This window comes from Ictidomys tridecemlineatus, chromosome 14 (genome assembly GCF_052094955.1).
Source record: "Ictidomys tridecemlineatus isolate mIctTri1 chromosome 14, mIctTri1.hap1, whole genome shotgun sequence".
Taxonomy (NCBI): Eukaryota; Metazoa; Chordata; class Mammalia; order Rodentia; family Sciuridae; genus Ictidomys; species Ictidomys tridecemlineatus.
The window spans coordinates 33,996,999-34,009,987 of NC_135490.1; the positions used below are offsets into that span (position 1 = coordinate 33,996,999).

Consider the following 12,989-nt stretch of genomic DNA (forward strand, 5'->3'; position numbering starts at 1 on the left):
GATCGCTGTAGTTTGGATGTGAGTGTCCCCAAAGGCCCATGTGTTAAGGACACTATTGGGAAGTGGTGGGACCTTTGAGAGGTGGGCTCTAATGGGGGGGCATTAGGTCACTGGGGTGTGCCCTAGAAGGAGGTTATGGGACCTGGCCTTTTCCTCTTTCTCTCTTGCTTCCCCATCACAGGGTGGGAAGTTTTGCAGTGCCACATGCTCCTGATGTGATGGAGAGTCTCACCACAGGCCCACAGCAAGGGGGCCAACTAATCACAAAGGACCTCCAAAACTGAGAGCCAAAACAAATCTTTTCTCTTAGAGGCAGTATTGTAGGAGCAGAAAGGTGACTAATACAGAGATGGATTCTTCAAGTTTATTCTACTCTGTTCTCTATTCAGTTAATATTTATTGATGTCATCTGCCCAATTTTCTAATTGTCTTTTTATTCATTTTTTAGGAGTTTGCTAATCACATATAGTATCTTTTTTCAGTTTTTTTTTAAAATTTTGTGACTTTCTTTATGGTTTCTTATCATCAGCTACTTTTGCCAGCTGCAGCAACTTAGCAAGACCCTATCTCAAAATAAAAAAAAAATAAAAAGGAATGGAGATGTACCTCAGTGATAGAGCATCCCTAGACCAAAAATAAATAAATAAATAAATAAATAAATAAGTGTTCATAGTGGCTTTACTTATAATAGCCAAAACCTGGAAATGAGTCAGTTGTCCATCATAGAGACTGGATAAATTGTGGTATAGTCATTCAGGGAAATACTACACAGTAATAAGAAAGACTCAAAACAGTGTGAATGAATCTCAAGAGTACATACTATGTGATTTCATGTATATGAAATTCTCGAGCATGCACAACTAATCTATGGTAGAAAAAACAATCCCAAGAAATTGCCTCTGGGGCTGTGGAGGAGTGGACTGACAGATACATAGAAAAACTTTCTAGAACAATGGCAAGCATTTATATTTTGATAGTGGTTTGAGTTATATGTTTGCATTTCCCCAAACTCAGCAACGACACACCTCAGATTTCAGCGTTCTGTATGTGCATTTTGCATTGCAAGAAAAAATGGTTGACAAATACTGAACTCTTAATTACTGACATGGAAGCTAAAGTATTTCAGAAGAACTGATGTCTATAATTTATTTTAAAATACACTAAAAGTCAAATGAATTAATAGGTGATAAAGCAACTATAATAAAATGTCAACTCCGAAACAGGTGGTAGCCCATGAATATAAATTCTAAAATTCTTTCAGTTTTGCTATATGTTGAAAATTTTCATGGCAATACACTAGAAAAAAAATGTCACTCCAAAGTCACACATCCTTAATTTTTCACAGTGGCAATTTACTACTTCTACTAATGCTACTTTAAAAAATTAAAACAAATTTTCTTTCATGAATTCCTTGAATGAGTGACAAAATTTGTACCTGAGTCGATGGCTTCTCTTCTTGATTTCTTCCTTTTTCCAGGAGATATTTTCCCTTTTTTCTGCGTTTTCTACCGGGGGTGTGGGTAGTATTAAGAAAAATTTTTGACATAAGGATTAAGACCATTAAGACCATGTTATCAAGTTGTCAATCAATATTTAGCTATAATTATCACCTAATTCTAAATTATTTTGATGCTATATAAATTAATATATGAAACACTGGGAAAATTAAAGCTTTTGGTTGATTTTTAAGAATGGCTGCAATGGGACTGGGGTTGTGTCTCAGCAGTAGAGCCCTCGCCTAGCAAGTGTGAGGCTCTGGGTTTGATCCTCAGCACCACATAAAAATAAATAAAATAAAGGTATATTAAAAAAAAAAAGGAATGATTGCAATGAGGAAGTTTTCTGCTGTATCCATGATGAAATACCAGCCGTTATAGCTCATGTATGAAAGAGAAAATGGCTCCCGCATTTCTTTTTTTAATATATTTTTTAAAGTTCTTAAGGTGGACACAATATCTTTATTTTATTTTTATGTGGTGCTAAGGATCGAACCCAGTGCCTCACGCATGCCAGGTGAGTGCGCTACCACTTGAGCCACATCCCCAGCCCCTCCCGCATTTCTTTCTGTTTTTTTTTTTTTTTGGCTGGGATGCAATGAAACTGACATAAGAGAAAACCCATGTTTAATTACCTAACATGCATAGGAGTTCTTGCACAGAGTCCCAGAGAGCATGAGACTTGAAAGGATCAGATGATGGAAACATATGCATCATCCCAAGTTGTAGAAAGGAACAGAAATTTGGGATTCCAAGGGATGGTGGTCACAAAAGTTATGGAAGGAAATGTATGGTGAGTAAAGGTTATCCTGCATTTAGGTAGTCTCTCTCGGGGGAAGCATAGTGTGGGGCAGCTGATGCAGTTGGAATAAGCTATTCAGAGCATCAGGAGTTTGTGTGGGGGTCCCCAGAAAGTCCTCAAATAAGTACTATACACACACATGAAGGGCGAGACTGTAGAAAGTTTACAAGAAAGGGGTTATCGTGGGATTAACAACCTAACAGATAATAGAAGACAAGGAAATTAGATGTAGAAAATGCAGAGCTCTCAACTGGCTAACTGGTTTACTGTACTGACAAGTGGCTAATTGCAGAGCTCTCACTGACAAGGGGTCAGGCAGAAGGACCCATACTTAGGGATAAGAACTATAAACTATTAGAGCATGAGCTCCCAGACAAGACCATATTGCTCTCCGTGGGGTAAGAACTGGTTCACTGTGTTTTGGGGGGAGGATGATAAGGAGGAAAAATGCCTATTTAAAAAAGCTTCTTAGGACCCAGGCACAGTAGCGCACGCCTGTAAGTAATCCCAGCAGTTTGGAAGGCTGAAAAAGGAGGATTGAGAGTTCAAAGCCAGCCTTAGCAACAGTGAGGCGCTAAGCAACTCAGTGAGACCCTGTCTCTAAATACAAAATAGGGCTGGGGATGTGGCTCAGTGGCTGAGTGCCCCTGAGATCAATCCCCAGTAACCCCCCTCCCCCGCAAAAAAAAGCTTCTTAGGGAGGACAATAATGAAAACAGGTTGAGAAACACTGCCCTTGAGTAAGGCCTGTTCTAGAGCCACCCTATCAAAGCCTAAAACCAATCTCTGACCAGGTCTACCAGGGAGCCAGAGTGGAGACTATGGTGAGCAGAATTCTAAGGTAACTTGGGTAACTTGTATAATCAAACTGCCCTTGAGTGTGGGTGGCACTTGTGCCTGATGGGCATTGCTCCCTTGATTGCAAGTATCACATAAGACCCTGCTGTGGCATTCTGCAGAGGTGTCTGGCTGGCTTTGAAGAGGAACAGGCCTTGCTGAAAAAGGGTCACAAGACTAGTGCCCGAGGGCAGCCTGTGGAGCTGAAAGCTACACAGCTTCCAACTAGAGAGAAAATAAGGACCTCAGTCAAAATCTTAGATGAAGACCCTGAGTCTCAGATGAGATTTCAGTCCTGCCATAGACCTTGATTTCAGCTGTATGAGACCCCGAGCAGAGAATCAAGCTGAGTAGAGGGTGGACTTCTAACCTACAGAAAATGTGAGGTCACAGGGCTGGGGTTGTGCTCAGCTGTAGAGCTCTTACCTAGCACGAGCGAGGCCCTCTCAGAACCACACAAAAAATAAAACAAAGGCAATGTGTAAAACTAAAAAATAAATATTTAAAAAAAAGAAAAAGAAAATGTGAGGTAATAAACAAGTTATTTCAACCACTGTGTGTGTGTGTGTGTGTGTGGTGCTGGGGATTGAACCCAGGGTCTTGTGCATAGGAGGTCAACCCACTACTTCCTCAGTAATTTGTTACACAGTAACTGAGAACATATACAGAGGTGACTCTAAAATTAGAAATATTTAGAAAACACCTCAGGATTTTTCACAAACCGTCCCCAACAAAGCCTATAGAACTTCAAGATGATTAGCCACACCTGCTAAAGTAAAAGGTAACAATACTCACAAGATGACATAGAACTCAGTGCCTCAACAACCTATCAACAACAATGTCTATTATATATCTATTAGATTAAAAATTATCACACAGGAAAATATGACCCATAGTCAAGACAGAAAAAACGCACCCAACAGAAACTGATCTGAAGAAGCCCAGATAATGCAGTTAGAAAACAAAGATTTTAAAGCAGCTATCATAATTATGTCTAAGGAGGTAAAGGAAATGATGGTCATAACTCAATTGAGAATCTCCTTAGAAAAACAGAAATTACAAGAAAAGAGCTAAATGTAAATTTTGGAAGCAAAAGCACATAGCTAGAAAGAGAAAAATCATTAGGTGGTACATCAGTTGCCTGTGTCTGCTAATAACAAACTAACACAAACTTGGTACCTCAAAACAGCAGAAATTTATCCTCTGAGAGTTATGAAGACTAGAATTTTGGAAATTAGCTCCAAATGGGCCAAAAAAACAGAGGCATCAGCAGGATAGCGCTCTCTCCCGGGGGCTGAGGGAAAATCTCTTTCAGCTTCTAGTGGCTGTGGCATTCCTAGGCTTAAGCCATATCACTCAGTTCTTCCTCTGTCTTCACATTGTCTTCTCTGTCTAATCTTCCTCTGCCTCTCTCACAAGGATTCTTGTGAAGACATTTGGGCACACCCACGAAATACAGAGTAATCTGGAATTGGACATAGGCAAATCTTTTGGCGAGGAGCACCATTCAGCCCAATCCATATGGACTTAATTGCAAGCTATAATGGCAAAAAATAGTGAATTTGAAGACAGAACAATAAAATTCTATCCAATTTGCAGATTACAGAGAAAATAGATTTTAAAAGGACCAGAGTCTCAGGGACCTGACTAAAAATATCTTGTGATTTAAAATAAATACAAGTTCAAAGTGAAGAGGGTGAGAACCACAAGAAAACTGTATTTGAAGAAATATTGACTGAAATTTCCCTGATTTACAGATCTGAAAAACTCATCAAGCCCCATGTAAGACAAATACAATATAATTCATAGCCATAACAAAGTTAAAATGATGAAAACTAAGGATAAAGATATAATCTCAACAATAGCCAAAGAAAAGGAACATATTAAAGATATGCTTTAAAGTAAGGGATGAGGCTGAGAATGTAGCTCAGTAGTTGCCATCTTGGAGATTTTTTGTCTCTTGAAGCTTCTAGTGGCTGTGGCATTATTTTTTGCCAATATAACTTGCATGCACATGGTCAATTGGGGGGTGGTAGAGTGAAACAGTTTTAGAAAAACAAAATCTGAGAGAATCTGTCACCAGCAGAGAAATGCCAGATGATGTTCTATAGTCTGAAGGGAAAGGGTATTAGATAGAAATATATTTTTACAAGATGGTAAAAGAACAGGAAGACGAGTAAAGACTGTATTTTTCCCTTTATAATTTCCTTAAAAGATAATTGTTACAAGCAAAAATGACAACATTGTAAAGTTAGATTTATAATTTAAGTAGAATTAAAACCTATGAGCAAAATAGCAGAGGATGGGGTGAATAAATGGAAATATAATGTTGTTACGTAATACATTTATATAGTGAATAGTAATTAATTATGAGAAATAAAGTAGTAATAAACTTTGTTAATTTAAGGATCTATATTTTTAACACACTAAAAATAAAAACTTAAAAGTGGCATAGCTAAGAAGCCAATAGAGAACATCAACAACTGCTGAGGGCCATTACCAAGTAGGAATGACGCATCGAAATTTCCTTGCCAAGCGTACCCCATGCTGCTTAGAGGACATTTGATGGGACATTGCATGCATGCTTTAATGAGGTGACCTTGCTCAAGGACCTAGGCAGATCCGGGTTTAGAGCTGATCAGGTTTGAGGAAGTAACCGGCTCCTTGAGTTTAAGGCGTTGCCAGTTTAAGATAATGGGTTTTAGGGAAGTTGGAAGTTGAAGATTATTGCTGGGATTAGGGTGTTCCTGCTGCTTGTTCCCGTTGAGTTCTCGTGAGATTAAAATGGGATTTGGAGATAGCCTCGTGGAGTAGGTGGTTTGTGCGGGAGACAGCAGAACGTTTTGCCCCTGGACCTGTGTGGAGGCGGTGTGAGAGCGGGAATAAAGAATTGCTGTTTGAACCTACAAAGCTGTGTGGTGGCTCGTGATTCTGGTGCCAAGCCGAGACATTGGCTTTGGCAAACAACAACAAAATACGTGAAGAAACCAAAATTAGTAACAGAAGGACAAAAATATAGAGGAGTAAATGTAAAACAAGGAGTAAGTGGGACAACTTGAACCTAACCATGTTTAAAATTACATTGAAATAAATGTATTTTTAGAGGAGCAACAAAGCTAAAGAAACAGAAGGGACAGATGGAAAGTAAATAGCAAGACAGTGGGTTCAAAACCTAACGTATCAGTAACTACAAGTACTGGTGAAAAAAATCCACCAAATTATGCTGTGTCCATGTACAAATAAATATACCACAATGAATCCCAGCTATAATTATAGTGTACTAATTAAAATACCAGTATTAGAAGGGAGATCAGTAGAATACATTAAAGTTATAATATATAACAGTGGAATGAGATTGGTGCAGGTAGAAATATGGCATAATGAATCCTCTGTTATATATTATAACTTTAATGTACTAGTAAAAAATAATAATTTAAAAACTAAATATACCAAGCAATCCAATTAAAAGGGAGAGATGTTAAATTGTCTATAAAAAAGATATTCTAAAGGCAAAAGACAACCCCCCCCCAAAAAAACACAGATTGAATGTAAATGGATAAAAAAAGATTCACCATGCAAAGGAAACATAAGAAAGCACCTCTGGCCATGCTAACATCAGACCATATAGATTTTCAAGATAAAAAATATTATAAGACATTAAAGGGGAACATTCCATTAAGATAATAGAAGCCATTCATTAAAAAGAAGAAACAACTTTAAATAAGCATGTAATTAAAAACTGCTATATAGAGAATAGAATGGTGGCTACCAGAGGCCAGGGCAGGGGCACCAAGATGTTGGCTAAAGAAACACGTTTCAGTTAGACGGGAAGAATACGTTGAGACTAGTGCACAGCCTAGTGACTACAGTTAAAAAATAAAGTGTATTTTGAGAAATAGCTGAGTAAATTTCAGACATTTCACCACAAAAAGGTTACAGATATATTAACTTGATTTAATCATTCTTCATCATGTACATATATCAAAACATCGTATCATACCCCATATATGTACCCAATTATGAGCTCTTGATTAAAAATATTAATAAAGGGGCTGGGGATGTGGCTCAAGTGGTAGCGCGCTCGCCTGGCATGCATGCGGCCCGGGTTCAATCCTCAGCACCACATACCAACAAAGATGTTGTGTCCGCCGAGAACTAAAAAATAAAATATTAAAAATTCTCTCTCTCTCCTCTCTCACTCTCTCTTTAAAAAAAATATTAATAAAAAGTTTTGGGTAATAAAAAAAAACAGCCCAAGCTTCAAAGAACTAAAGAAAATCCATGAAGTTGTGAAGTTAATAGACATCCTCTCTATGTAACTGATATAGACTACCATCCCCTTCCCCAAAGCAACAATAAAAAGAAGTAACCACAGGAAGGAGACACGATATCTGAACTGCACTATCAACTGCCTTGCCCTCAACTCATATTTACAGAAAAATATATTCAACAACTACAAAGTTAAAGTACTCATGGATGTCACCAAGACAGACCCTTCCTGTGTAATATGCTTTTATTTGTATAAGAATAAAAACATACATTCATATTTGTATATGAAGATGAAAACTCTGTGAAAGAACATATGGAAATTAATTATGATGTTATTTGTGTTTAGTAAGTGGGAAGCTGGAAGGCAGAAGACAGAGGAGAAGGGACATTTTTCAAACATGAGAATGAATTATTTATTCAAAACATTAAGCCAACTGAATGAAATGGCATATGAAAAACACGATCAAATGATATGTAAAAACCTTAGAACAAATATGACCCAGAAATCTTGTGAGAGTAATCCCCCACTCCCATTGGCAATTGCATTTTACTTTACCTTTAAATATATATATGTGAGAGTGATTTTTTTCCTAAGGAAACGATCAAGGGTATGCAGAGATTGAGCTGTAAGAAATTTGGCAAAGCACCAAATTTTTTAAAAAATATTTTTTTAGTTGTAGATAGACCTAATACCTTTATCTATCTATTTATTTATTTATTTTTAATTGGTGCTGAGGTTTGAACCTGGTGCCTCACACATACTAGACAAGTGCTCTACCACTGAGCCACAACCCCAGCCCTATCAAAGCACCAAAATTTTTTTAAATTGTGATTGTTCATCAATAAGAGATTAACTAGGGCTGGGGTTGGTACATTAACTATAGCTCAGTTGGTAGAGTGCTTGCCTGGCATTCACAAGACCCTGGGTTCAATCCCCAGCAACACACACACACACAAAGATATTAACTATACTATGGCACTTCCATGAATGGAATGTTATGTTTTCGTGAAAATGACACTGTAGAAAATGTAATGTCAAGTAGTGATCTCTTTTAGAGAAAAGTACAATGAAAGAGCTAGATGTATGAAGGAAAATACATGATTATTTTGGGGTTATGAAAGTGTAGGTGGATTTGTCTTCCTTTCCATATCTTCTGGTTTTCTAAAATAAGCAATATTTTTCATAAAAATTATGAAATGCATTATTTTTCATAAAATTATGAAATTCATTATTTTTAATAATTTTTTTTAAAGACATGAAGAAAATGCTTTACTTTCCTCCTGTTTTTCAATAAACTTTTTTCTCTGCACGTACCAGTTGACCTTGTGTTGCATGACTCTCTTTTTCACCAGAGGACTGGTCCCTGAGGGGTCCCAGACTTTGAGGAGGGACTGATTCAGCTGGCTTCTCCGCACATCCTGAAGAGGCCTCCGCACATCCTGAAGAGGCCACATCTGGAGCAGCTGCGTGTTGCTGTGTACTTACTTTCTCTGCCAACTTAACTTTTCTTCTTATGTTATCTTCTTCACTGCTTTCCGACTCACTAATGGGCTTGAGTTTTCTTGGCTATGAGGAAAACAGCATTACTGCCTTAGGAAACACAAATGTTTTTGGTTCTTATTTTAATAGAAAACTACAGAGTTCACATTTCTCAAACTTTAGAACTGAACCTAATAGGTAAATGGCGACATGATCAATGGCTAGGAGAGACCTAGACTAAAGACCCCCGTTGCCCCAGAATTCTGTCTTTATAAATCACAAACTAATGACTAAAATGTGTTTAATATAAATGCCATGACAACTGACTAGGAACATAGAGATTTGAGACTTCTTTAGTAAAAAACACTTCAGATATAAAAATACTATAACATACACCATCAGTGGAAAGTGTGGCTATAGAACATTTTCCCTACTTCCATCAAATCTAAATAGGAAATGAGATAGTTTACAGAACAGTTTTCTCTATTTGCATCCAATATAAAGTACGAAATACCTTACAAATTAAGAAGAGATAATACTCCCACATACCTTTTTTGCACTATTTTTAATAGATTCATTTTCACTTGCTTCATTTTCAGAAGTGTTTGAGCTGTGCCAAAGAACAAGGCATCAGTATCTTGCACACACTTTTTTTTTTTTTTTTCCTTTTGTAGTGCTGGGGATTGAACCCATGACCTTGTGCATGTGAGGCAAGCATTCTACCGACTGAGCTATATCTCTAGCCCCACATTTGACTTTCATTCACATGTCTTCTATAAGTTGTTCATCCAACATGAAAACAGGCTCGTTTAATGAGAAGATATCTACTCATCATAGTGAGGCCTGTCACCTCCCAAGCTGTTGTCGTCCATAGCTTCCCAAACCCAGGCCACATCAGTTTATCCTAGGCAGGCCGAGTATCAATGGTCCATTACTTGAGCACTTTGTGGTATGTCTGAGGGCACCCCTCCTTCTAAGGAACCACATCCAAGAACGCGGACCATTGTTGGTACTAAAAGCTAATCCATGAGGCTGATCATTAGGTGATAGAAAAGGAAATAGCTTCTTTTGTCCTTGGCAGGGAAAAATAACCCCAACTTCTGATGGAAAGTGAGAACGTTTTTTATCTTTGTATCCAATTCAATACAACAAGTGTTTCACAACAATCAAAAAAGGCAAAGTGTGATGCATACAACTACTTTAAAAATGAGAGCAGCAACTTCCTTTATAGGGTTCACTGCCTGGTAGGAAAGCCAAAGGTGGTGCAAAAGGATAACTTGGCAAGCACCCAACAGAGAAGATGTGTACACCTGACTAGGGAATTAGGAAAGGCAGCATGGCTGGGACACTTGAGTTGACTTGTAAAAATACTTTTCTAGGCATAGTAGTATGGGGATGGGCATTTAAGGTAGAAGGAAATACGAATGTAAAAACATGGTGGTTTAAAACAGCCTGGCATATTTGAGAAACAAAACAGTGCAGAAAGAACGTGTTGTTCCAGAGAAGAAAATGCTAGGAAAGAAGTCACAGGATATAACCGGAGAGGCTGAGAGACAGCCCCAAAGGCAGGATGCTCAGATCTCCCTACAGTTAGCTGGCAAACTTCAGACAGAGCCCTGGGATCCCCTGAAGCATCTGTGAGCAGTCTTGGGCCACTAACAGCATGATGAGGGTTCTTGGGCCTGGTCATCTCTGCCTAGTATAGTAGACCCTCAACAGGCAACCTTTCCTCCAGGGTTCCCTGGGAGGTTGGCTAGAACCATCTCTGGCCAATCTGATTCGCCCAACTTCAACTTTCACAGATACTTTAATAAACCTTTCCATTCCTTCTTCTTTTCAGTATCTACTTATCTAAGGATCCAATCTGGCACAGGGGCCTTCCATGCCATGCAAGTGGTCAATGGAGAGCCCCTAAAATGTGGTAGGAACAGAGGTAAGAGTCCGTCTGGGATCTAGGGGAAACAGAGAGGGCGATTCAGGAGACAGGGAGACCTGGCAGGAAACAACTGCAGGGAGCATGTGAAAGTGGCCTGTGATGATGGACAACAGCTGCAGGGAGATGGCAGAGGCATGAAGGCCAGAAGCAGTAAGATTCATGGCACAGAACATGCCAGAATGATTCCCAGATGGCTGGATTTTACATGACTGGATGGACAGCAGGATCATTACTCTAGAAAACACACAAGGAGTTTGTTGACTCCTTGAAAAGCCTGGAGCTCAGTTTTGCCTTTTGAGTCTGAATGCCTGTGGGCATCTAGGGAGATAGAAGCAGGACATCTTGGGGCTCAGGAAGAAAGCTGGACAAGAGAGAGGGACTCAGGATACAATGGCATACAGGTAGTTAAAACCATGTGAGTAAGTTAGGGGTGGGTGGCAAGGAGAGGGCTAAAAGCAGGGCCACCTAAACCTAAGACAGGGAAGGAGAAGTTAAGGAAGAAGACAACTAAAGTCCCTTGGGAGGATCTGAAGGACTGGTGGCTGCCACCTCTGTGAGTCCTAGGCAATGCTGCTGATCTCTCCTCCAAGTGCCCCCTCCTGCCCTGACTTCCTTTTGTATTATATGCAAATCCTGTCTTATATTCCCAAATGAGGTCTTTTTGCTTAGATTTAGCAGGCGACCAAACCAAAGATACCAAGAACATCCTCCTCGTTAAATGCAAGGAATGGGCACGTCAGCCCTCACCCTACTCGCTTCCCAGCTGCATTTATCAACTGCTTATTCTTTTTTTTTTTTAATTATTAGTTGTTCAAAACATTACAAAGCTCTTGACATATTATATTTCATACATTTGATTCAAGTGGGTTATGAACTCCCATTTTTACCCCATATACAGATTGCAGAATCACATCGGTTACACATCAACTGCTTATTCTCATTCTCTCATTCTCTCTCTCTCATTCTCTCTCTCTCTCTCTCTCACACACACACACACACACACACACACACACACATACACACCCGTACTTTTGTGAATAAACTCTCTTTGTTTTTGTCTTTCTCCTCTTGCTACCTTATCTCTCTCCCCCTTTCCTTTACTTGGACAGAAGAGGCTGGATTTTTTTTTTTTTTTGGGCGGGGGGCGGGGGGGGGGTACCAGGGATTGAACCCAGGGTCACTTAACCTCCAAGCCACATCCCTAGCCCTTTTTAATTTTTTATTTAGCGATTAGAGACAGGATCTCACTAAGTTGCTTAGGGCATGGCTAAGTTGCTGAGGCTGCCTTTTAACTCAAGATCCTCTTATTTCACCCTCCCGAACCTGAATTGAGATTACAGCATGCACCACAGTGCCTGACTACTGCTAGATTTTCTTGCCTGTCAAATCCATGATCTCCCTATAAAACTCAATCTCCTAGCAACCCCCATCTTGGTCAATCCATTTATACAAGCTGGAAACCTGGGAGCTGCCTATGCCAGGAACTCTTCTCTACCCTCCTGGAGCAACACAGCACCAAGCCCTGCTGATGTGCTTTACAACTCTGCTTGAGCTCCTCTCCATCTCTGCTGCAGTTACCCTAGTCCCTGCACCAACTATTAAAACAGACTCCAAACTAGTCTGTCCATTCCACTCTTGCCCCTTTTATATCCATTCCTCACATGGCAGTAGGAGAGATCATTTTAAAGTGCAGATTTGATCATGTCACTCTCTCCTTAAAATTCTTCAACTGTTTTTAGGATAATGGCAAAACTCTTTACCAAGTTTATTAGATAGGAGTAGTATTGATGTAAAAATAGAATATGGATGAAACAAGACACTTTCTTTACCTCTTAGCAAAACTTCAGAAGCAACTTAGGGCTGGTATAGCAGCCCCGTCATCAAGATACAGGTTCCCTCTACCTTACTATCCCATTTCTTAGTACAGTGCCTTATGGTCCAAGAGAGAGAGACATTATTGTAAACCCAGAGTCTAATACAGAGGTACCTAGTCTATGCTCAGTAAATGCTTGTGGAAAAAAACAATAAAAATCTAACATTTGAAAGTTTACTACATACCTATCTGTTTGAAAAACTTAAGGGGAATAATTCATCTGAACTGCAGAAGGTAGGTTGCATTACCATCTCACTTTCCAGATGAAGGAACCTGGAGGTTAAATGTCTTTCCCA

At 39.2% G+C, this 12,989-nt stretch overlaps 1 protein-coding gene across 1 annotated transcript in view; it reads right to left on the bottom strand.

Annotated features, from left to right (window-relative positions):
• Positions 1-12,989, bottom strand: part of Cenpu (centromere protein U) — a 42,303-nt gene that overhangs the window by 15,419 nt on the left and 13,895 nt on the right. Inside the window, exons 5-7 of the mRNA XM_005329255.5 lie at positions 9,434-9,494; positions 8,720-8,971; positions 1,436-1,505 (exon numbers count right to left, since the gene is read on the bottom strand). Coding sequence (XP_005329312.1) covers positions 1,436-1,505; positions 8,720-8,971; positions 9,434-9,494 — 383 coding nt within the window. The remainder of the gene's footprint in view (positions 1-1,435; positions 1,506-8,719; positions 8,972-9,433; positions 9,495-12,989) is intronic.